Source organism: Coloeus monedula, assembly GCF_965178545.1.
Source record: "Coloeus monedula genome assembly, chromosome: 8".
In the NCBI taxonomy this organism is placed as follows: Eukaryota; Metazoa; Chordata; class Aves; order Passeriformes; family Corvidae; genus Coloeus; species Coloeus monedula.
The window spans coordinates 27,453,103-27,479,579 of record NC_138788.1 but is presented as its reverse complement, the minus strand read 5'-3'; the positions used below and the strand labels follow the sequence as shown (position 1 = coordinate 27,479,579).

The window sequence follows — 26,477 nt, the reverse complement described above, 5'->3', positions numbered from 1 at the left end:
TGGTTCTATGCATAGCTCACAGTGAAATCATTGCTAAGAAAACAGAAAATGCTTCCCAATCCCTTCTTTGGAGAAACAAGGCAAGGCTTTTACTGCCAGGGCTGGATGCCATTAATTTGCAGAAAAACTATTAGAAACATGGAAATCAATTCTGAAATGCTTACAGTTTCATGATGGAGTCATTTTAGAAATGATCATTGGTAATGCTGCTATAATTATATCTTTCATTAATTTTTTAAATACACAGTAACTTACAAATGCTGCCTGGATAACCTCATACAGAAGTTCTTAAAAAGGCTTTTTACATTTATACAGTCCTCTCTTCTCAAATTGCATTCCTTTTTCCCTTATCATTCCTTGTATTGTTGATAGTTGTGCTTTTTAGGTAATTCAATACTGCTCATTCCTGTCAGATCAAGAGAATGAATTGAGGGTCACACGGTAACAACTCACCTGCCTCTGGTCCATAGCTTCAATCCCTGTCCCTGCTCATGGTATGAGAAACAGACCTTCTCAAGTAATAGCTCCCACAGCAAAGGCATCAAACCTGTATCCATGCGGATCTATTCCTGCAGGCAGATTCAGAAGAGCTGCCCAGGCATGAAAATGTAAATTCTCCTGCCTAAATCAAGTCCTCTTCTATCATTTCTGAAGTAAACTGGTAGGACATCATATGGAGCAAGCAAGTGCTGAAGCTGCCTGTACTTGGCTGGCCTGGTCTGGATAAAGATGGAAGACTTTTCCCTTCACCAGTCATCCCAGCTCCTTTGTGTGTAACACCTGCTGTCCTCGGGTGTGCCCAGCACTGGGACAGAGGACTGAAGATGCCAAGGAAGAAAGAAGCTGATAAGGTAATCTTCACTACACTTAACATCAAAAGCAAAAAAGAAAGTATTTCTGAAGCATTTTTCCTTCATCGGACATCAACGAGGTAAGAGACATGAAAAGGTTGGGAGGCTTTTTTGCTTCTCTCAAAGTACCTTGGGGAACTCTGAAGCCAGATTTTGACAGCATTAGGCCCCACAGAATAGATTTTAAGCATTTTTAATATCTAAAAATAAAATAAAAGCAAAAAATAATATAATACACTTAGTAGACAGCATCTTTTGAGATGAACTACACAAGCAGATGGATGGATCCACAGAAAAATAAAGCCAGAACTACGGAAAGAGAGACAAACATATACTTTAATTATGAGAGAAAAGCTAATTGCAGTGTCATCATAAATAGACTGTTTCATTTAGAAAAGCCTGAAACCAACCTTGATTTTTATTTCCTTTTATTGTAAAAGAAAAATGCTTGCAGAGGAAGTGTCTTAGCAAGCAAAAAATCCCCAATAGTAAAATCACCCAGATTAGTGAATACTTCAGCTGACCTGAATCTGTGCTTTTGTTGTGGGAATGTAGAAAGGAATAAAAGTCAAGTAAGATCACCATATGATTTCAGTTAAAATCCCTCTTTATTTGCATCTGTGCATCTAACAGGAAGTGCCAGAAGTAGATCTTTAATGGGCAAACCCAAAAAACACAGTCTGGAAGAATCACCTCCTGGCAGGAAAACAAGCATGTGTTGTTTTGGGTTTGGGCTTGGTTTTTGGTTTGTTTTTTGTAGTCCCTGGAGAGGATGATCTTCTCTCACTGAAACCAGAGGAAGCCCCAGATCTGAAGTAGTGAATAGTTAATTTAGCACAACTGAAGATGCTCATTCTCTTTCTGATGACCAGCAAAGGGAGCAAATGTTGCTACAGGTGCAATATTAACAAACAGCCAGGCATCCAAGAGACCATATATTCCAAGCAAATATCACCAGTGCTGTTTCATGAGCAGTGTTTGGTCAAAACCACCCAGGTAGTGGCATAGCACAGATTGGAGCATTCCTCCCTCCAAACAGGTTTGATAGGTGTTGAACGGGTGGACTCAAGATTTATCCAGGATAGGTCCCTGCAGCATCAGCTTGGACCTACCACTGCAGAGGTCAAGGAGCAAATTGGCTGGTCTGCTCTCATGAGCTCTAAAAGCATTTAACATTTTGGGTACTCTGCACAGACATGGACCTGAGTGGTAGCCAGGGAGAGCCTGCACATGCCTAACATCTGTATTCCTACTCCTGTGGCTCTTGGCAAGCTTGGAGAATGAAGTTCTCTTACAAGACCTATTCTGGCACCTACACAACCAGCACTGAGGTAGGCATAAGAAGCCTTTCCAGAACAGAGTCAGGGTTTGGTGTTGGTTGTTGTACTTTCTATCCCAGGACTCCATGGTCCAGGAGAACTGACTAGCTCAGTGTTAGCATGACATGAGTACATGGAGGCAACACAAACCAGTCGCTGCTTTTTCCTCTGATCCAGAGAGCTGGGTAACAGGGACCTGAGGCAGGGAGATGGTCTGGAAGAAACTGTCAAGATTCACCCAAACTCACTAGCTCTAGCTGGGAACAGATTGTGTCCCTGTACAAGGTTCTTTCACATTCATAATTGCCTTGATTTGTCTTGAATTTTTTTCTCCCAAGTCAGGCTACCCCAGTCCCACATTTCCTGGGAAATGGTGAGCCTATGCTAGAGTTGCTGGCTCAGTGAACACCTACAGAATGTCTGGGTACATAGATGTACCTCCATCACTTGTTGACATTTATAGCTTTTGAGTCAATGAAAGAAAATGCTGACAATTTCACACAAAGAAGAGGGCCTGTTATGAAATCAGGATCTGAATCCATCTCTCTGTAAGGAAGTAGCAGTAAAGTGAGGCAAACTCCTGTGTGCAGGCTGAGCTGTCAGGGCCAAAACCACACGAGCAGCAATGGAACAGTTGCAAGTTGTGCTGGTGGGGCCAGATTTTATGAATAGGTAGTGACAGACGAGCTATTTCTCCATGAATTAAACATAAATCATGACTTTAGAGAAAACCGAATGGGCTGTGTAATCTCCCAATTTTTTTTTATTAGGATTGAGATGGAATTACCATTAAAGGAGGTCACCAGTTACAAGGAAATTGGATAGAAAGGAACTGAGACAAGGAAGTAGAACTTAATTGAAAGAGACAGAAATCAGCAATTAGGGAGAGTGGGAGAGGGAGAGTTATACTGTCTCACGCCTGGCAAGATGATGCAGGGGAGTAAGAGACTGGAAACAAAGGAAACATAAAAAATGAAAGATGACACTGGAAAGGCAGGCAATTGCCAACAAAAAACACTGTCTATTTTTTTTCCTAAACAATAAATATGGTTTCTAAGAGCTGCTTTGGAGCTTCTAATTCAGTTGCTTTTGGCTGACCTGTCAACTAGGAACAGTAGCCTGAGGGCAATGGGTTATGATTCAGGGCTGCTGGACTTCTGTCTGTGGACCAAAAAAAAGTAAGAAAAATAGATGATTTTTTTTTTTTTTTCTAGAAAGAAGAGATGCATTTTCTTCCAGATAGAATATACCATCCGTTTGGATCTAGTTTTTCAGTTGGTGCATATTAGTTTAATTTAGACCATCTAAATAGACCCTCTCAGATATCAGGCCTTCCGCTGATACTATTCAGAGGGAGAAAAAAACAACAGCAGTGAAACTATCAAGAATGTACCAACACCAGAGAGCAGCCTTCAGAGGACAAATTTGTTCAAGAAAATCTTCTGTATTCTACTTCCCAAGGAGAAGGGTCAAAGAAGAATTTCACAGAATTTCTCATGCATATTAAATCTGAGAAATGTGGTTTATTTCCTCTGAAACTTAATGTCATGACATCAAGGTTGCCCAAAAGGGAGAAATTCAAAGTGTTGGCCACCAGCAATCCATATTGAACTGGTCATGAAAAGCTGCACCACTGCCAGATTTCAGGACAGGAGGGAGAGAGGAGATGGGGCAGGCAAAGAGTTTCTGTGAAAACAGATCAAAACCAAAACCTTCCAATAAAAATCCTACAGTACAATCATGGCAGATCCTTTCCCTCAGCTTTGGAAAACAGTCCTGGCATTATTCATCCGCTCAATGGGCACCTCCTTTAAAGTGCTAGCAGAAGAGGAAAACCACTGCAAATGACATGGTACAGCATGATCGTTCAGTTAGCAAGTAATGCCAAGCACAATTAGTAAGTAATCTGCAGAATGTATAATTACAAAGCAGCCCTACAGTTTGGACTCCATTTCTTTCTTAGCTGCACAAACACTGCATGAGGCAATGGGGGAGACATAGATTTTTTTGTTATTATTTTATCATATAGAAAGTGCTATCAAAATAAGAACTTACTGAATGACAAACCAAACCTTTTGAAATCTGGTCTCTAAAAAATTTATTACCGATGTTCTCAAACCACTTTACATGACAATTGCTTCAAAAGAAATCCCAGCAACATGAAAGAGAGTATGAGACACCTAGGAAGGGGGATGGGAAAGCATATTAATTTTTAACGCTGTTTTTCAGAAGTGTTCCTTCTCTTCTTCGAAGCACTCATGAAAGACAACCAGTTTCTGACAGCTTTGAAACCTGAAGATGCTGCCACTCTGTTCTAGAAAAGATACTGGCAGGTATCAGTAATCTGAGTGTTTCATCCCCTTATAGGTTTGTGGTCTCAGCAGAGGCAGGTGCTACTGCTGCTTTGCCAGAAGCTGGATAACACAGCACATTCAGTCATTTCAATCTTTCATCCTATGAATCAGCATATTTCCAACCAGAGATGCCCAATACAAAAGTGGAAGCCATTCCTTAGAATATGTAAGCTCCAAACACATGTGACAGGTGAAGCACAGTGACGAGCTTTGCCTGGGTATCAGAGAAGAAGGCTCAGAGGAGGGAAGCTCTGGAGAGCTGCTTTCCAACATCCATGCAGTTCAGTGATCAAAAACCTGTTAGAGTGAACTCTGCAGCCAACCTAACATTGAACCTTCAAGCTCCCAGAAAAGCTGGTGTGCTGTGCCACTCTTTTCCTTGTGCAGGATCAGGGAGAGATTGAGCTGGAAATGTGCTAAGGCTGTGTAGTTTCTCAATCCCCTGAGGGTTGGTGGGATCAGGGCACCAGAATATTTTATGTCTTGCTCTAACAGAAAGGTGAAAGACTCAGGAATGCATGTGTACACAGCATCCTGCCCCTTTCTGTGCACCCTCCACCAGGCCCAAGGGCTTCATACAGCCCAGCCGACCTGCTGACAGGAGGACAGCACAGGGCCAAGATCCCTCTGTCCTTACTTAGCAGCACAAGAAACAAAGCACATCAGCCTCTAGATGAGAATATCTGGACTTTATTGCCATCAGGCAAAACTTGTCCTTTTATCTAGGGAAAAGAAATCTATCAGCCTGCTGTTCATTCTGGCTCCTTCTGCAAGGGCTGCTTTCTTTTATTCACTTCAGCAAATCCCAGTCTCAAGCGAACACCTTTCTCTAATCTCCTCCCTGCATATGCTCACCTCTCCATCCCTCTTCTCCCAACATAACAGACATGACTCAGCATCTCCTTCCCCTGAAGGAATGGGAAAAGTCTGCACAGTGGGATACCCATCTGGGATTCAGGAGACCTGCATTACTGCCAAGCTCTCCCAATGACAGCCTGCTGAGTGACTAACCATTTTGACTCCCTCAATTTCCCTACCAGCACAATACAACTAATGCTGTTGACTTTTTTAGCATAATATTTGATCTACTGTCCATAAAAGGCACCTGACTCCAATGGCAGTGATGTTTGCCCCAGAAAGTCAAAGACAGACAATATGTGCCACAGAGCACAATGCCTTCTCCATGTGTTATGGCTTCTGCCAGGAATCTTACGAGTACATGGTGCAACTGCTGGGAACTGGTCTTGGGTCACGGACATCCTTTTCCTAAAGCCAAATGAATCACACGGTGCTGTCTGAGAAAGATTACTCTAAGTAGATGTTCTCATCACTTGATTTGTCTTTTCAGGTGCCACAGAAAGACCTCACCTCATACTGCAAGTATTAACAATCAATATTGTGCCTCTTGTGGACTGTCCAGGTGAATTCATGCAGAGATCCAAAGGCTAAAACACAGACTACTCCTCTGGCAGAGAGGGAGATGGGAGGAGGAAGTGACACTGATTAATCTGTGGTCGTTAATAATGTTTTTAAATCTTGCAAACAAAGATAATTATATGGGTAATCAACTGTCTTACTCCAGGGTATAAACTGATCATCTGCTGGGATAAAATGGGAATTCCTATAACACACATTTTCTTGTCCATTGTAAAGTCACTTGATGCCATTAGCAGATTGATCATTTTCTCCCAAAGTCCAAGCTATTCATTACTTCCAGAAGTTTTTGAAATTAGATCAGATGATACAGGAATGCAGCTCACTATAGCAAATGCCAATATCCTCTCAATCATTTTGGTTTCCTTACTTAATAATTGTATTTGGAATTTTTGTTCTCCGATCAAGTTCCAAATTTTACTTTTCTTTCTGTGTGCAGTCATTATTTTCACAGATTCATTTTAATTTCATGGATTCTGTTCTGAAGAGTCCTTATATAGGTTTGTACACTGCAGTCTGCACAGTCCCCTGAGCGAGGACAGAGAACTGAACTCACAAGGACACATCAGAGCTTTGCAGGAAAATCCATAGCCAGTAACAATGCCACTCACACCACAAACAGATATTGCAATGAACAGAAGAAAGGAAAACTGAGAAGTGAGATAAAACCACAGTAGGGACAAGAATTAAAACCTAACAGTCCTTTATAGTATCTAATGGTACCCATGCAATTTGGATAAACCAGGTTTTGAGATCTTCTCTCTAACCTTTAAAAAATTCCACAGTTTTGGTAGCCCTTAGAGAATGCACAGGCTGGATGGACAGCCTTGGTCCCCAGAGGAAGTGAAGGTAAATAAGGACAGAGTTCAGAATCTGTCAGCATAACAGCTCCCATACATGATCCTGTCTCATTTCCTGCACTGGAAGCTGCAAATTGGATTTAGCTTTCTAGAGAACTCTGGTGAAATCTTTCTTCCAGATTCCCTCTTTGCTAAATTTCTGTGTGGCACAGCAGCAGTCACAAGTTGCAGAAGATCTGTTTTTTTCAGAGAGCTTCTTCCTATTTCTCGCAGAGTGAAGTGAAAAGAGGCCAGACTGATGTCAGGAAAGTTTAGAGGCACCTGTGGGCCATGGGAATTGAGGAACAGTGTGATTCTTTTCTCCTCACACATTGTACAAGAGCCTCAGTTGCTTCTAGGAAAAACAACCTCATGGTGTTTTGCCATCCACTCACATCTGCTCTCATTTGCTGAGGTTGCTAAGCAGGGGTGCTGGCTGTGGAGGGCAGAGCCTGGTTCCAGGGGGAGAATGCCAGCTCCTCTGACCACATCTCAGCAAAGGCACTATTTTCTATCACTGGTTTCACCTTAATTTTTCTCAGGACACCCACTCAGAGGTGGCAGACCCATGGCTCCCTACCCCTAGGAAAAGAATGTTTCAAGGACACTGTCAGCTTGTCATTTTCTTTCCTGTATTAGCTTTTAAATATAACTGCAAGATTTGAGCAAAAGGCAGAGGATGTTGCCTTGCTTGAAGAGCCAAGGTGATAAACACTTATCAGAAAAAGACAGGAAAATGACTCTTGGCTTCCATGTAACTTTGAACTCAAGTGGGAGCTTGAACCTGTGACCTGTTGCCCCTTTCTCATACTCAGTTTGCTGAGTCTCTGCTGAGAGTGAATCAGAACCTGTCCACATTGCCTTCATACCTGTATCTACTTTGCTGATGTCTTCCACAGGTCAGTCAGTTCTTCAGGATAAGAGTAATTCATGGAATTCCTGGCCACAGGATAAGGTGCCTGCTAAAAACCTTTTCAAAGCATTTAGAGGGAAAACCCTCAAAAATAGGAAAACTCATTAATATCTTAGAAACACAAAGAATACCATGTTTGGCCAAGAAAGTCCCTTATTTGTAAATTTCTATGAATGTCACAAGTATATAAGGTAATAATATTTTTAGTATAATTTAGCATAATATATATATATATATTTTTTTAGCATGCTCCACTTGCCACTGTTGGAACATGGAACTGAAACAGAGGGACCTTTGGTCTGTCACAGTATGGCCTGTGCTCTTACTACTTTCTTTCTCACCTCAAACCTCCCCTGGCACTCACCTCACCTTTTCCAACATCTTTCAATTACTTATTCATTCTGCCTCACTCTTCTGCCACCCAGTGATGGATTGCCAGTAATTTTATGGGTCTCCTGGAAAAAAAAAACTACTCCCACTTCATTTCTGGTAAAGCTGCATGGCCACATAAACAGAAGGTGTTAGAAAAGGGCCAGGACTCATAACCTATTCATTTACAGCCAGGAACATTTCCTAACATACATAGCCAAGGGCAGCAGTCACAGCAATGCTTACAGCTTAACTTCCAGCTCACTGAAAATATTAATGCCCAATTATGCATGCACACATATAGAGAGATCATTAAGTTCACACAGGTAGAACTACATATAAATTTATATACACACATGTGGGTGTGTCTACATAAATATTTATTTATCAGTACAGAGAAACTTAATGATCCCCGTCTGTAAATGAGTGTCTGCACACATACACACATAATGAGTCTACTAAAATGATGCAGGGCTGTGAAGCAAAAAGGTTGTTTTTCTTAATATAGGTTTGGAGAGATGCTTAGCACAGGAGATGAAGTGGCAGAGGTAATAATTGTGAGTCAGAGCTGCGACAACATAAAGCCCTCTTCCGGATCCATGAAAACATCTTGTCTCTGATTAAAGTGGTACAAACTAGTCTGGATATATCACAATTGACTAGAATGGGAATACAGTGTGATACCTTTCCCCTGTTGGACAACCTCAGGCAAGTAACACGCTGTCCCTATGTCTTGTCAATCCAGAAGCGTTGGATCTGACCCATCAGAACATGACATAATTAAAAGATATACTAGCCAACAGTGAGGGATACAGGACAGAAGTTAGAAACCTGTAGATTTCAAAAAGGCTACTGCATTCTGGGCATTCATTGCATCATCTGAGAACATGTCTAACCCATCACCCTCATGCATTTGAGTTATTTTCCTAGAGGACCCTGTGTTTTCACTGCTGCTTTCCACAGCAATGTGGAAATGTGCACACAGCAATGTGCTTTGGTACAAAGCTCCACACCAAAGGAGCTGAACTGACCATCTTGTCAGATGAGAGAAGTGTCGAAAGAGCAACAAAAGGAACTGCAGAAGAAGATGGTCAGCCAGGAATGGAGGAAGGACAGTGGATTCACTTTGGTTAAGAGGCAGTTCCAGGGCAGACCAGCACACACAGTCTCATGGTACTTCCCCAAGCATCATAAAACTACATTTGCAACAGAGTCCACCCAACTTGTAAGGAAATAATTCATTCTTGCAGCATTATAGCCATACAAAATTTAAAAAATCACAGAATAATTTAGACTGGAACAGATCTCTGCAAGACATCCTGCCCAACCCCCTCACTAAAAGCAGCTCCCAATCCAAAGTAGTCTGAGATATTCAGAATCATATAAAGCCCCTTCATTACTGATGTTCTTTAGGATTGTTTAGGACAAGCATACACAGCACAAAGCACAGAGGGTCAAAAAAGCCTGGGATACTCATACAGTAAAGACAGGTATGGAAAATGCTTACTTAATAGCTATGAAGTGGTATGAAAATGTGTGCCAAAACGGTTGCTGCTTTCTACAGCCCAGAGAGCCCCTCACAGCATGTGGCACAAAATGAATGTTGGGAAAATCATTCTACTGATATATTGATTTTAATAAAATAGTATTACGAAAATATTGTTAATAATGCAGTATTTTAATAATAGTTGGAGTATAATGACTATGTAATACACATTCCCCTCAGAATATTGTTTTTTTTAAATAGGTGAGCACAGACCACTTTGATGCAAATCTATGGAAGAACTTTTTTCTAACGGGAATCAGCCGAGACAACTAGATGAAGTATTTTTCATTTTCCAGGATGAAAGACAAACCTTTAAAAACCACTAACGTACCCAGTTTGGCAGTACACAAATATGACCACAGCCTTGATCCCTCTGCCTCAGCGCTGCTTCAAATCTAAGAGCTCCCACCAACCCCATGATCAGCTGGGGGATCCTAATCCCAAACTGCTGTGCTCCTCTCATCAGCTTCTTGATATCTTTGGGATTTCTTCCCACAAACACGAATTCCATGTACCTCCAAACCACCATGTGCTACCCTGGTTCAGAGGGTGGCAAGTAGCAATAGAAAGGCATTGATTTCTTCTCAGCCAAGGCTTACACAAGCTCAGCATCACCCTACACTGCCCTTATAGATGAGTTCACTAAAATTCTAATTGGGAGAAATACCTAAGTGTTCTGTGTAGAAATTGTTTGCATAGAGCTTTATAAATGAGCTCTTTCCTCCTCAGTTCCTTTAATTCTGTGGATAGAAGTTTCTCTAAACATTCATAGCAAGTGTCATGTGAAATTTCTTTGTATGGCTTTTACAGACTCTTAAGAGTGGTTTTAAAAACTTCTAATGATGACAGTAATAATAAAGACAGTACCAATAACAACAGCAATGGCAATAATAACGGTAATATGCCTGCAAAGATTTCAAAAGAAAAAGTTCTCAACAAAACTAATACACAATATTCAGGAAGATAACTCACTTCCTACATTCGCCACCAGAAGACTACAGAGATATAAATAACAATAACCTTAGATTTATAATGCGTTTTTCATCTCAGAAGAAAACTGCATTGATTTATAAAGTAAATGGCCTAAATTCACAGCTAGTCAACTGATTAGCTCCACTGATTTCAATGAAGGTGCTGATGTGCAGATTTATGAGAGCTCAGATTGGTCTCTCTGCACGTGTGTGTGCATGTGTCTGCACATGTGTGCGGCTGGAAAGGGACACACATTGCATAAAGAATTTCACAGAAAAACACCATATTAAACAACACAGAAAGTTACACATTCTCATTGCATTTGGAGAAAAAATTCACAGAGTGAACAGAATTGCAGGTTCTAATCTTTAGCTGGGAATTGGCATATATAGTTTCCCAACAGGATGCTCACAGCCATCTTCTGAAAAGGCTCACAGGTATATCATATGCTAATGAGTTTTGCTCTTTGCAAAAACAGGGCAAGGTTTGCAGATAGCAAGGCGACAGATGCACAGATATATTCTTCTACACAAACAAGGACTCTGCCTTTTTGAAAAAAAAGCCAAAGCCATGGCATTGTTTTGGAATAAAGGAAAAGTGAGCAGTGCTACCAGAACTGACACCACGTCTACTCCGATAAAATCTCAGTAGCTGTCTGTCAGAGACACAGAGGCTGCCTTGTTTTGCTCCAGCACTGTTTGGGAATAAAACATAGGAGTGCTGCTGTGGAAAGCACAACCATAATTACTTAGCCTGTCCTTCCTAAGACAGTTTATCACAGGAGATATGGATGTGCTATACAGGAGTCAGCTACGCCCTCCTGAGCCCCCCCAAGGCTACAGCACCAAAACATTTCTTCTGCCATGGCATAGATGGCATAGAAGCCAGTTCAAATGACCATTTGTGAGAAGAGTAAAATATGATTTTTCCCCAGCTCTTGAGCTGAGCTCAACTTCAAGTACAGACTGCTTCTCAACACATGGTCACTTCTTTTTGTGGAAAGCTGAAGTAGATCTGGGTTTTGAAAGGCATAACAGCACAAATCATGCAACACAGTTGGAATACACTCAAGTCAGTAGCAGAAACATACAAGACACACGACTATTACCCGGTCTAAACTTTCTCAAAAACTGATGACAAGCATATCCAGCAGTCTACTCTCCGTTTCTCACTACCTGTGACACCAGCAAGGAGCTCCACCTATGCATTCATGCCATTATAAGTATGCAAATGGACTGAAGCCTAGAAGAAAATAAACTTGACCTGAATCTCTTTTCTCTTGCAAGCAGTGAAAATATGCAGGAACTTCAAGGGCAGATGCAGAAAAGCAGGAAAAGCAAATTGACTGAAAGATGGAATTTATAATTGATCTCCTGCCCCTGAACTGGAGTGATGCAAGTGTCTGATGTGATTAACCAAAGGTGCTTCTTTGTGCCACTGTAGATATGCTTCACAGGTGTGCCTCAGTCTAAGGCATCTTTGCCACCTTGCTTTCTGATGTTTTTCAGAAGCCTGTTTCAGGCAATTCAAAGAAGCACAGGTAAGAAGGCATTTCTGAAAGCAGTAAAGGCAGTGCATCTTGTCCTTGCTTTGTTCAGAATCCCAGAGCACAGCGCTCTGATCTGCTTTGTTCAAGAGGTCAGATCACTACTTGAAGATGCCTTTGAACTTAAAAACTTCCCTCTCCTGGTTGTTGAACTCAAATCCTGGCCTGTTCTTGGGCCAACGTCACTCCACCGGTTCTAACAGCCTTACCCAGCACTTCAGCACTCCTGGGAGGAGGAAGGTCCTGCCACCATCCCTGCCAGCCCAGGCTCCTCCTTCCATGGGATGGGTGAACCATAGCATACTAAACCCCAGAAAGGAAGCTTATTCTGAGCTCAGCTCTGCATATGCACCATGAGAACACTTTTGCTTGAGCTAAAACCAGATGTATAGCCCACAATGCAGATAGCAAGCAACGAGGTTGGGGGATATTCATACCCACCAGCAACCTCAAACGAGAGTCATGCTGCACAACTGGAGCAAGCACAGAACTGGCATTAGGTACAACCACACAGATCTCCGACTTCTGAAGAGCACTGCAGTCCCTGGGCCGTCAGATCCAAGGACTGCAATCTCAGCAGTAATTATGAGAAAGGACCTCTGGTTGTCACTAGATGCAACCTGACCAGGGCTACACCACTGTCCAGAGAAGCAGTTTTATCTGCTGGTCTGTGTGAACCCCCAAGCTACAGCTTGGGACCATCTCTCCTTGCTATAGCCCCCGTCACTACTGGAGAGAGTTTGGCTCCATCATCTATTTGCCACATGATGCAAGAACATGCCAGCCAGGCCTGCGGCCATCAGCAAAACCCACAAAACAGCACCATGACTTCATGAAACACTGCATGTGTAGCTACACAATGCTGCACTGCACATCTTGACATTACCAGGCACTTGGGGATCTCCATGCACCCCTTCTGCCATCACAACTTAAAATAGGAGCTGCTGTACTTACGTCATTATCTGGGTCTCTATGCCAGGGTCTACAAGGGATCCATCCACAAAAAGTGGTGTTGATGTGAAACTGAATTTAGTCCAGGATCTTCCCTCATCAAAACTCACCCTGGGATAGAAGCAGACAACATTTATATACATAAAAAGACTTACTCTAGAGCAACTGCAGCAATTAAATGTTGGCTAAGGTCTGCAAGCTCCAGCAGCTGGGTTTACAGACAAGCACCAATCTTTGCCATTTCCCAGCCCACTAAATTCATGCTCTTGATGTACTTTGAAAGATCAAAGCTTTAGAAAGCATAAATACTGGCAATAAGGGTATAGATGTACTTGATGCAGCTGTAGATCAGACCTCAAGGGATCAAGAGGCTTTGCCAAGACCTGTTTCTGGGTCTGGAATATGAAGCACCACTCAGAGCAGAAGCAACCCTGGCCTGAATGAATGAAAATTGCTTTCACCACCACAGGACATTTTGACCCATCCCTGCATCAATGCCATATAGCATTAGTTACAATCTCTCTATCCCTATTAGTACTTTAAAGCAAATTTGTCTTATTTGTGGGAGTGAGGAGTGTAGAATGTGTGTGCACACATGCATCTGAGCATCTGGATCTGTCTGGGAGGCTCTTGGTGGACACTGAGTCCTTCCTGCTCCAAGCAGGTAGAACACTATCTGACATGCCACCAAAGGACCAGGAGGCCACTGTAGTGTGTATTATGAACCAACCTCAGATCTCTGGTATGCAAAGCCATGACTGGCAGTCACCATCCCCTAACTCTGCCCCTCACGTCACTTAGCAAGACACCTTCACCTGACTCAGAATGCACCTGTCCAGAACAGGAAGTTAGGTTTACATGAAAGACAGAACTCTGGGAGTACAACAGCACACAGAAAGATTATCTGCCCTAAATCTATTTATTTAAATGTATGTATCTTCCCATACACCTGCGCATTTTTATGCTTTCTGCTTGCATGCTTATCTATCTCTCTAAAATAGCATTTCAACTTCTGGGGAACAGCATGCTTCATTAGCTTAGCTAAAGTTCTCTCAGCTTTTCAATTATCCACCCCTCTTTTCTCCATCATGAAACTTATTGTACAATGTCTCAGCCTGAGAACTAATAGATTTACATGTACCCTTTAATCTATTCCACTCCTGCCCATAAAACAGGTGCCTACTCAGGCAATATGAAGCAAATTCCAAAGCCCCTAAGGGTACAATTTTGAAGGAAACCTGTTGGAGGATATTGATAACAGATCTAAATCACTACTCATTTAATAGAGTGGGTGGGGCACTCGTAGTACTGCACATGCCATTTCAGGAGACTTAGTGTAAAAGGAGAGCATCTGAAATGAACCTCCGCAAACAAAGGTGAACTGAGCTCTCAGCTTCTATGAAAAGTCAACCTGTGACCAAATCTTCCCCAATATGTAAGTACAGGCACTTGTATTAATGTGCTTTTTATGTCTGAGGAGCCTTCACAATTAAAGACAACTGAAACAGTTACACCTGGCCTGAATAATACAGTAACAAATGGTTAATACATGACTTGCAGTTTTTTCAGTAAGTGGCTCCCCTTTCAGCCTTCCAGAGCTCAACCTGCTGCAGTCTGATGCACCCACTGCTGGTGACACCCACCTGTGGCTAACACACACTTCTCCTTCCTTGACTCATACTTGGCTTGGTCTAAAGACTGGGACATGGTCCTGATGTCCTCTTTCCTGAGGGCGCTTTAGTTATAGCCATGACAACTGAGTTACCCGTCAGAGGCTTCCAGTCACACCTCAACACATTCTATCCATAGACTGGAGTCTGCAGCTCATCTTCAGGAGTCTGCCCTGTGACTACTGTCCTCTGTATGTCCAGTTACGGAGCCAATACATCCCATGGTCAACAGTCCACTATCACACCATGTCTAAAGCAGTCATTTCTTTACTTCAGGTAGCAAAGAAATGGGCTCAAATGCAATATATTCAAACTTCTACAGAAATCTATGTTGCAGTCATCCCAGAGTTATCTGTCAGATCAGAAACATAAAGTCCAGAAGCTTTCTATATTGAAAAAGTAGCTGTTAATGTTCTCTAAGTACATCTCTGGAACACAAGCTTGTAAATGGGTGAAGTAAACATGTCTTGAGGTGTCCAGATTTGGAAAGACTGCAATTTCACTGGAGGATTTTGTACAATAATAACTCAGGTAGAGGAGACCTTAACACCTCATCACTGCTGCCAAACACCATTGCTTTTTTTTTCTATTTGACTGAAGACCACATTTCCTGTTCTGCATGAAAAGTAATAGACATGTGCTTAGCACCATCAAGCTAAGCGACAACTCAATATTGTAGACAGGAAAACATCTTGTCTCTGAAAGCTATTTCTAATTCACTTCTGAACAGCATCAGATGCTGAGTAGGTCAGTCCATTAGACATGCGCCTCTTTCAATCAAGCCCCGAGACTGAAGGGGTATGTCTAATGGACTGACCTACCCAGCAATGAACACACCCATTTTCTATAAACAGCGTTAGTTCTGAATTTTAGAATGTTTAACTGGTGCAGGAGTCAGAGGGGCAAGAGCTAAGAAGAGGCTAATTTTGAGCAGTATCTTTAGTGCTTAGATTGTTATAACCCATTTATAGCAAAACAGTGTCTTCAGCTGAGAAATCATTTTGCCCTATTTCACCTCCAACTCTAATCAGTTGCCACTACAATATCTCTGGAAACTGATAGTCAAATACTAGAGGAGTTATCTCTGTTGTCCTCATCTATACCTACTGCCCTCTCCTCTCCCTCCCTTTATCTGTCTTATCAGATTAATGTTAAATTCTGTAAACAAAATGTAGAAACGAGAGACACAGCCTCTCAGAAATACCTGAAGCCCAAAGGTTGGCCTATTACTTAGTATATGTGTGTGTGTAGGAAAGAAACCCCACCTCACAGTACATTACCAGTGCAAAGAGTAATTCATACATGTAGGTGATTATGTACGGAGACATTATATTTATAAAATGGTGCAATAATCATTATATTCATCAATAAAACCACATTGATGGTAAAATATAGCTAAGAATGACTTCATCTACTCATTTTATAGACACTGGCACCTTCTCAAAGTAATGTTTCCTTACCACATGTGCCAGATGGGCACTGACGTGTGTTTCATAGCCACTAGTGCCCCTCCCCAGTCCAGAAACCAAACGTTGTATTCCTCCTCGAAAACCTGAAAACAAATGAGGTACTGCATGAGTGCCCCACTCCACTGGGAAGAGAAGAGGCAGAAGAAGAATAGCAAAAGGCTCCATGCTTTCCTTCACTGTGAAAAACATACCTGTCTCCAGGAATTGCCACCATCAGAAGAGATGAACACGCCAACATCCGTGTAGGAAAGTTCAGAGCCAATATTGCCTGTAACACAAGTGTCAGACATTCCTGTATGGATGAACACACTAATGAAAATGTTAATTAAATTTCTGACATTTAATGCTGGAAAATTAGAAATTTAAATAGGTTGAAACTCTCCTGTTACCATCATGGAATTCAACTAACCACATAATTGTTTCAAAGCTATTTCAAAAAAGTTCTGGCTCTGGGAGGCAGCACAACTCAAAAAGGGTGTTCTCAACAGTGCTCAGGATATAGGAAGTGTCTTACTGTTCCCCACCTAATTTTATTCCCTGACACCAGCAAAAGTGACCAACTGTTTAAGATGAGGCTGTAAGGAAAACCTGATATGGGCAACCACATGGAAGGTCAGTCTATAGGGATGTCCAGGCTCAAGAGGATAATCTACCATGTCAGTTCAAAGGTCTTAGCCCAGTATCTTATCATGAGTTAGAAACTGATTTAAAAGCAGCAGTATAGGTTTCGTATCATCATATTTTAAACACCAAAATGGAAAATCCAAATTTTCAAACAGGGATTTACAGATGGAGGCAAGGAAAGGGAGTAAAAAGGCAAGAATTTGGTTGTTACCACTTCGTTCTGTCTTTCTGTGCAAAGCTGTTCTGTTATTTCCTTCATTCTTTCCCTCTAGTTTTAGCTGCATGCATTCAAACCTCACAAAATGTAACTCCCAAACAAGTCAAGATTTAGCAGCTGTACAATTAGATAGCAAAACATAATTCTTCCATTTACAAGAATCTAACCTCTGTCCTATACCAAGCGTCCAAATTTCCAATCATTGCTGGACGTGTCTCACTGTAAATCAAGTGTTTGAGCAGCCAACACTTGTGAGAATAAATTGCAAAGCGTATCCTTGAATGCATTCAGCAACATGGTGAGATGATCCTGCTGTTGTGAAACTGGTTAGTGGAAACAGATGTGTATATTCCCAACAGGTAAGGCTTTTTAATCTACAAAGTAGTAAGGCAGAAATTATATTCTGCCTTTTAAAGGTTAATTGTTAGACTGGGAAAGCATTCATCCCATGCACTGGCAGCTTGAAAAGAACCTAATTTACTAACAATTTAGATCAATGCCTAGAATCTCACCATCCTGCTGCCTCTATTTGCTTCCTAAAAGGTTAAAAAAAAGCGCTTTTGTAATTACAGTATCATGAGTCGGGCTTGCTCCTAAGCATCCATCTAGTGCAACCTGCCAGGAGTGATGACTCCACTTGGCTATGCACAGGGATATCTGGAGGTTTAAACCAAATTATCTCACTTCATTTGGCCTGGATCAGTGAACTGGAAATCACATGGTGTCTCCCTTGTTGAGATATAAATGTCATGAAGGGAACCCGTTTCAGGTTCTGGCAAACACACAGAAGCACAGAAGGACATGAGAATGAAATGGTTGGAATAGTGTAAGTTCATGCTGACAATATGCTAACATCACACACTTGCAGGCCACTGCTATGCTGAACAGGACCAAGGAGATAAACTGAGCCTTAGAAAGAACAGTTAAGCTATTTGGACATATTTGAGCATATGTAAGAGACTCTGTTTGAAATGACAGAATTGCCTACATGCTTCAGAGGCCAGCTTTCAGTAGCACCAGCCATTCTGGAAGCATTTTGTTAGTCCAGCAGCTCCCACAGAGCTGAGTGGGGTTGGTAGCACCATCCATCCTGCAGATTAATTACAGTGGGTCAGCCACTGCCACCATGAAGTATTGTAGCAGGCTGTCATTGAAACAACACAACCTGCCAAAGCACTTTTTTGCAGAACAGCCCACAATACCAGTAGCCTGTGCAGTGTTGATTAAATGCTGCTGGTCTTGCAGCAATACAGGGTTGAAAATAGGTGCCATGCAGAAAACAGGCACCCATGAAGCCCAGGCTTCACCTGACAGACTTTGCGACAACTCTGTGCTTGCTACTCAAAAGGCAGAACATATTAACATCTTCAAGTAGCCCATGGTACTATTCTCATCCATGGCACTTGCAGCAATCAGATACACATCCATCAGTGGTTGTAACATGAGAGGACCTAGTAATGCCACTTGGTAATGGTACCTTGAAAGTATGGGCTGAGACCTGCAGATGGGTTATTGTAGAGCAACAACCTGACACCTTTTTTGAACTTGGGGCCATACACCTTTTCCTAGCCCATAGCAAATGGGAGTTAATGTGAATTAGCTCAGCACTTGCTGAAACAGAGCTGAAAGGTTTTATACCAATAGGGAAAAGCTCATATACTCTCAGGCTCCCAGGGAGGTATGGGGGAGTGGTGAGAAGCACTTATGTTCTTACCTGTTGCCACCAGCAGCCCAGGAGCTGTCTCTTTGCTGGAAATGCTCCCTGAAGTATACGGATTTTCTGAGAGCTGCAGGCGCAAGTGCAATGAGCAAAATGGCTGTTGACAGAAAACAAACAAAAGGCGGAAGCTTTAATATGCAGCAAGTTAAATATCAGAGGAACTCCTGGTGACTGCACACAGATGCTCTGATCCTTCTGAAAATGACCCCTCTGTTCTTAGCACAAATAGTTCATACGTTCCTTTGCAGGATAAGCAGGAACTCTGCGCTGCAAACAAGCATGTCTGCCCTTTTTTATCAACAATCTGACTTAGAGCACTTTTCCCCAGAAACTTTCTTATTCTGACTTGAATTCTATGAAATACATCAAGAAAGAAGGTCAGAATTTTCCCTTAAAAGTGATGAAGCTATAGAAAAAGAAATTTACTTAAATTCATTTAACACACAGAAGGTCAAGAGAAAAAACACAGGGAGAGTTTTGTTAACCTAGTGACTAAAATAAGCAGCTCTGAAGGAATCAGTATTGCCTTGAAAAAGATCTGCCACTCACCAGCTGGCAAAGTACAGGATCCCCCCTTAGATCGGTGTCTGGTGCCTGTAGCAAACGCCAGTCTCTGCCCTTGTTGTAGGTAATGAAAGTCTTGATTTGGTCATCTATCTTCCTGTTAGCCAGGAATATGCCTTTGATCCCTGCTACCTAGGAAAAAGGGAGAGAGATGAAAAAAATACATCGGAAGAACAGGCTGGAAGCAATGTCCATCTGAGCACTCTGAGGAGTGGGAGGTCTCTGTAAAAGCAAAGAAGCCATCTCAATCAAATCTTATAACACTGAATGGCACTGACGGTACATCTTGATGATGGTTGAAAAGATGAAAGATCTCGTGTGGTTTCTTATTAAAAGTACCCTAGGGTATATCACCGTGTCCCGCAGCCGTAGGGAGGAGGAGAGAAGATCCAGCAGGCAGGAATTGTGCAGCAAGATTGATCTATTTAATTTTTTTACAAACTCTTTTATAGACTTTTTTCATCATAGTCTAATTGGACAAAGGATCAGCCACCCCTTGGGGGTGATTGGCTAAAATCCTAAAACATCCATTGTCAAAATATTTTTCTACTGTACTATAAACAAGACTTTTCAAGGCTGCAGGTGTTTGGTTGTTTACATAACTCTGCTACCTCTTCTGTGAGAGCAAAAAGTCTCTCACGGACTTAGAAAATAGCAAGAAAATCCTTGCTAGCAGCATTTTTGTATCCACAGTTTCTCTCCTTAGAAGAAAAAGACAAGGATGGTCACAGAGCAAATCCCGAGGAAACAGCCCACTTTGGGATTTCATTGAGTTCTTGCAGACAGGCTGATGATGGGCTTGAAGGTGCAGCATGCACCAGGTCACTCATGAGTTCTGTGAGCTTGAGGATGGGGTCTGCCCCATTGCCTCCACAGATTGTCAAAACAGGGGAGACAGCACATCACATCAGAAGCAGTGTGGGATCCTTTTGTGTACCAGAAAAAAAAAAAATCAACACAAAAGATGGGAATCCTGAATATGCTGAGACACTGATGTTTTGCAAACTTGATTTCTCCCTCTTCCTTCCACACCCAAATTCTGACAAAATCAACCCAGTTGTTTCAAATGTTTTGATTTTTGTCAGCAGAACCCATTCCAACAGAATATGGTCCTGTCAAAACATCCCCAAGAAAATTTCATGTTGAGTCTGGTCTCTGTTGCACAGCTGTGAAAGTGAGACAGGAAGAAGGAACTTGCTGCAAATCTGCAACTTCCTGGCAACTGTCACAATGCAAATCCTTCTATCTAAAGCCCCTGGAGTGACACTACTCTTTAAATGACCCTGTGAAAATCTATTAGCATTTAACAGTGCAAAGTCTATGATAAACCACTGGGGAATACACAGGTTTGCCCAGGAATGGGAGACAAAGCATGTTTGTTTTAGCTGGGTCATCACAGCAAAGAAATATACTTTTTCAGAGGCAGGAAAATATATTTAACCAGGTGAAAAAAAAACATAAACCCTGTCCTTCATACTGATCAATGTGTTATTTGTGAATTTTCCCTCATTGACTTAAGCTATCTCGATTTTTATAAACAAATTGATTATGTTGTTAAATAAGCATTATTCTGGCTGAAATAAATAAATGTACAGTCCTAAGTTCTGCATGTAGCTGCAAGAACATTTCTCTGTGTAACAGCAGAAATCAGCCTGCAACCATTTCTATTAGTATTACAGATCAGTTGTTAGCTGCTGGCAAAGCACTGAGCGCTGAGATCTTCCATCCAGCAAGTAATAACACACCAAAACCAGAATGCTCTGAAGAAACCAGGAACTGGAACTACTCTGAATGGACTGCTGCGGGCCAAGGCTGACAGGCCTGGCAGAAGCATGAGAATGGAAGATAGTTTGGGGTAGAAGTTATCCATCTGTCATCTCTGGGCAAGTGACACCTACAAATGTTTGGTTATAGTTCACAAACTGTTCAGTGCTCACTAAGGCGCAGTCCAGATACCCTGCCTGCAAGCAGGTGTCTCTAGATGTCCAAGGGGAAAGAAGAGGTATGTTTAGTCCTTCTATGGATATCCACACTATGGTGAGAAGGATAATGGTTTTCTCTTTTGGAAATGACACACAGCTAACTAGACACTGACTTGAACCCAACTAGTTGTTGTACCCATAACAGAATGCACTACATCTATTCTCACTTGAGTCAACTCATCATCAAATCCAGGAAACGCCACAGGGCTGATCCCAAAACAAATGAAAATCCTGGGAGGTTGGTAAGAGATTTACACTTGCTTGAACTAGCAGGCAGTTGCTGCTCTTTGTAGGGTGCCCTTTACTACATACCTCATAAAGGTCAATGACGATATTCCCCTCCAGTCCCCGGCTGCTTTTCACATTTTCCAAGGCCAGGGTGAAGTAGACCCCTCGGGTGTCTGAGATGTACAGGTTATATGTATCATTCTGGTTCCACTCTTGAACAGCTGCAAAGACCTGATTCTCATCTGTGCTGATAATATGCATGTCCTGTTAAAAGAAGACAAAAGGCCTGTTACTGAGGATCTCTGTATTTCTTTGCCCTTCGGGACATGTAGTAATTACCATGAATTATGAAAGAATGGGGATGGAGCATGAATTATAGGTATGTTTAACAACTTTCTGTTAGAGCAAGCCAATAAATTACCAGCATTGTGACTTTTCTGCATTTCATTTTTTTAATAATCACACCCCAGGCAAAGGGTTTTTGCTTTCTTCATTTTTGGTACCTTCAAGGAATTTCATCCAGTTTCATTTTTTATTTATAAATTTGAAAGTCAGTTTTATCACTCATGGAAGATTCACAGCCTTGGAGCACGGAGTCTTCACAGCCACTAAGCATCATATGGCACCAGGCTAAAAGCAGTGATAATTTTCATTCACATGCTAAACTAATGGGCTTGTGCTTCCAACTGGCAGAGGATGGTTTCAAAAAACCTTGGAGTTCACATTTATTTGAAGGTGAGGTATAGGTATCAGTTTGAGCTACTGCTGACAGGGATTTTTAATAGCACACTTTCCTATTGAGAGTTTATCTGAGATCAGTTATCCCACAATATACAGGCTATCAAATAATCCACCCACTAACCTTCACTGGATTTCTGCTGCTGCCCAAGACACAAAAAGTCTAGCAAGGGTTTCCCCATTTAGTTTTAGTATCAGAGAGATTTGACAGTGCATTTTCTCAGTATTATTTTAAAACAGGTTCATGGAAATTACTTTCAGGGTGGTGATGAGTGTTGAAGCACTTCATCCTTGCTACCATTGTTGAACAAACTGACACAGGTTCAGCTAGAAGCAAAATGACTGTGGTTTTTATATGAGACTCCATTTATCTATTTGTATCTATTTAAACTTTCCCTAGAGTGCCAAGGGGCCTTGATTAATTCCTTGCACTGTTTCTGCATCAAGAAATCATAATTCTGGAAGTCTCCCAAAGGATGGAGTGACCTGATTTCAGGAAAGAATATCTGGGGGAAGATCAGCTCAATATCCTCATCCTGCCTAGAAGGCATCTTAATCTTTTGTGTGAGGTATCTAGATGAAAAGTTGGGATTGATTAAATGGGGCTATTTCTAATAGACCTAACATATCCTATTGGCATGGGATGGGGAGAAAAACCATTTGAGGGCCTAATTCTATCCCAGTGAGTACAATCAGTGGGAGACTTGCCATTTCCCTCAGTGAAGGAAGACTAAATCAGGAAGTTTGTTCTTGCCCAGCAGCTATAATTCCTTAAAGATTAAGGAGGTACCCAACCTATTCCAACAGTGTGAAAATAAAGCAAAACACCCAACGACTTCAATCTGTTTTCACCACTTGCAGTGGAAATATTGCATTAGCCTGGTGCCAGCCTCACATATGTACAACTCCAGCGAGTTCATTAATCTGCAGATGACAGGATAGTTATTACTGTACAGCAAAAATATTCAAGTGACTAAGGGCAGCATAAACAAGCCTCCTTTACATGGCTTGAAGACTTTTCCATGACACCTAGCTTTAAAGTACTTCTGATTTTTAAATTACAAAAGTACCCCTGATTTTATACTATGCACCAGTTCTAAATCAGGACCACCAACAAATCTGTATTATAACAGGTCACTTTCCTAGTCCTGGTGGCAACTATATTCTTGATACAGACAAAGATACCATTGGCCTTCTTTGGCCACCTCAGGAACTATCAACCAGTACCCCCAGGTCCTTTTCCACGGGGCCACTTTCCAGCCACTCTGTCCCCAGCCTGTAGCGCTGTATGGAGTTGTTGTGACCCAAGTGAAGGACCTGGCACTTCACCTTATCAAACCTCACTTAGTTGGCTGCCCAAGATACTACATGTCTATGTTCACACATGGCAGACTCACCTTAGGAAGGGAGTATTTGGGTAATTTAATCTGTGCAAAAGGCTCCCGTCTGTACGACACATAGTAAGTTGCTCTTCCACCAGTTGTCACCTATGGAAACACCAAACAAAGTGAGTGATGACCCTTCTGAGACACTCTGTGATGACACCTTTAAAAGTGCCTGACAAACTTTCTTTCAGATATCTTTTTTTATGACAGGCATAGCTGTCCCTAAAGGCCTCTGGGTAACTCCAAAGAAATCCCAGATTTGAGAAGGATGGAGTATTATTTATTTAAGCTGTGCTATTGAACTTTCCATTTTGTCTCTTATGATTCAAATCCAGTGTGATTTTAACATCTCAGGAAAAAAGGTGCTGAGTGGGAGGAAGAGGAGGATCTGGTTTCATCACATGGTCCAACTCAATTACCTTGGGCAAGTAATTTAAAGTCTCTGTGCGCTTCTGTTCCTCCCCTGTAAGTAGGAGATAATCCCTCTTTTCTCTGCTGCTTCTCAGCCTTGTCTGCACTGTAAGTCCTTTGAGGCCAGGATTGTCTTCCAACAACCTTTCACAGTGACTAACAGCAGAGATCCACACTAGCACCATTTAATGCCAACAGTAAATGTGCTCTTGGAAAGCTGGAGCTAAGCTCTTAGATGCCCTTTGTCACTATGAAACTGGTTTCTCTAAAATCACGCTCTCTGAAAAAGGATGTGTGTGGGGAGAACTGATAGACATCCAAATCTGCAGTTTTATGGGCTGAATGAACTAAAGCCTATGCAAAAATGCCATGCATCAACGAGATCTAGCACTGATAATTTGCAAAATATGGGATTTAAAACCCGTCAAGACTCGCTCACTCTTGCTGTAGGTGTTCTTTCTGGAACCATCTCAGACCTGGCTAAAATAAGGCTTACATCAGTGAATTTCCTACATTCTCCTGGTTGGGCAGTCTCGCAGGTCTTAAGATAAAATAATGCACACAGCACTTGTCTATTATATAGAATGTCACTTGTTGGCTTCTTAAGTTTCCAATAAAGCTAAGAGAAAGGCCCTAGATTCTCTCCTAGATATACTTACTTTATCTGGCAGTGATATTTGAGAATGAGCTTACAGAGAACATTGCTACAGCATCAATTGTATTCTCAGCAATGATATCACCTCTAGATAGTGGCTTTCTTCCCTAGAGAAGCTGTCATTCGAAGGACATCCTATTATTGGTCATGAAATTTGACATCTAATCAACTCAAGGCTTTTCCATTGACAGTTTGAAAAACTGGAAAGAAAGGAAGGTTTAGAAATATCACCAGCTTCTATACTAAGACTTCCTCTTCTGATTTTCTTTCATTTCTACTTGTAATGTCATCATAACCATACTTAGAACCCTCAAGAGAAAAAAAAAAACCAAAAACAACTATATATATTATAGCACACACAGCATAAGGTCATCAGAATGACCTATATATCATAGCTAATAAATTCTCTGCAGATAACCTTTAGCTAAAGCCAAGGGTAAACACAAACACAAAAATCTAAAGCAGCTTGCCTACAGACCCAGAACAAGCCAGTGGAAAAGACAGGGAGAGAACAGCAGTCACTGGACTCTCACTTCATGCAAAGTGCACTGGGGACTGGCACAGCAGTGAGCATTTCAGGTCCTGCTCTCCAGCTGTGAGGATCATAGAATCACACAATGGTCCGGGTTGGGACCTTAAAAACCATCCAGTTCTTCCTTGTTCTCTTTCAGTTCAACACCATTCCTCCTTGTCCAAAGTCCCTCTCCAGCTCTCTTGTAGCCCCTTTAGCTACTGGAAGGTGCCCTAATGTCTTCCCACAGCCGTCTCTTCTGCAGGCTGAACAAAGTCAGTGAGTCCTACTTCTGAAGGATAAATTTCCCGTCTAATACATCCACATCAAACTAAAATTTTCACAGGAGAGAACAGACTGTGTAGTTGATTCATACTGAGTCCAGCTCAAAGGCAAAAATTAATGTTTGCAGTAATTTTATCTCTCTCAGCTCTACAAGCGTTGCTCAAAGGATCCCACACTTCTAGGTCATATTGTCTAAATAGCACAGGGAATATTTAAATATCCCCTCTTCTCTTTTAATATTTATAACCTCCACTGGAAAATCCAAATTTTCAACTGTCACATGAACTGAATGCGTCCAATGACTACTTGGTAAAGACCTTGGGTTCAATATCCACTTCTTCTGATGGGCTGAGATGGTCTTCAACTTGTAGATGAGGACATGAATATTTACGTACTTTGTAAATGCTGTGATGACCAATTAAGATTGGGAACAGTCCAACAATCTTGTAGTTAATCCAGTGAACATAGAGTGGCAAAAATATCAAGGAGTGATCAAATTCCACTTTCTGAGCCACAACGGGATCTACTACAAGTTTTCCACACTCAAAAGGTTTTACACAGTTTTTTTTTCACTTTATCCCACTGAAAACTGGTACCTGGAGAGGTTTGTTTGTATTAATTGTTTGTTTGTCTGTCTTGTTTTTAATGCAGAAATTCAGGATTAAAACACTGTTAAAAGTTCAGTATGCAATAGTTAAACTCCCTTCCAGGCTTCTACCTGGACTAGGTCACCTTGACAAGGGTTTAGAAATAGAAATCTTTGAGGTTTGTGGTCTTCCTGAGCCAGATAATATGAAGCCACCCACAATTCTGCTGGCAGGAGCTATGTAAGCTTTTCCCAGCCAGGATCTCATCTTTGCATGATTTACATGCACAGTTATAACAGCTCCAAAAAAATGATCAAGCCTCCAATAAAGTTTTGGC

The 26,477-nt window shown here is 41.6% G+C and overlaps 1 protein-coding gene across 1 annotated transcript in view; it reads right to left on the bottom strand.

Annotated features, from left to right (window-relative positions):
- The window catches only part of SORCS3 (sortilin related VPS10 domain containing receptor 3), a gene marked incomplete at its 5' end in the record, with an annotated part of 274,330 nt that overhangs the window by 39,922 nt on the left and 207,931 nt on the right, over nt 1–26,477 (bottom strand). The window contains 7 exons of the mRNA XM_082285707.1: nt 13,098–13,205; nt 16,225–16,316; nt 16,425–16,501; nt 18,789–18,891; nt 19,344–19,490; nt 21,653–21,832; nt 23,704–23,793. Of these exons, the coding sequence (XP_082141833.1) occupies nt 13,098–13,205; nt 16,225–16,316; nt 16,425–16,501; nt 18,789–18,891; nt 19,344–19,490; nt 21,653–21,832; nt 23,704–23,793 (797 nt within the window). The remainder of the gene's footprint in view (nt 1–13,097; nt 13,206–16,224; nt 16,317–16,424; nt 16,502–18,788; nt 18,892–19,343; nt 19,491–21,652; nt 21,833–23,703; nt 23,794–26,477) is intronic.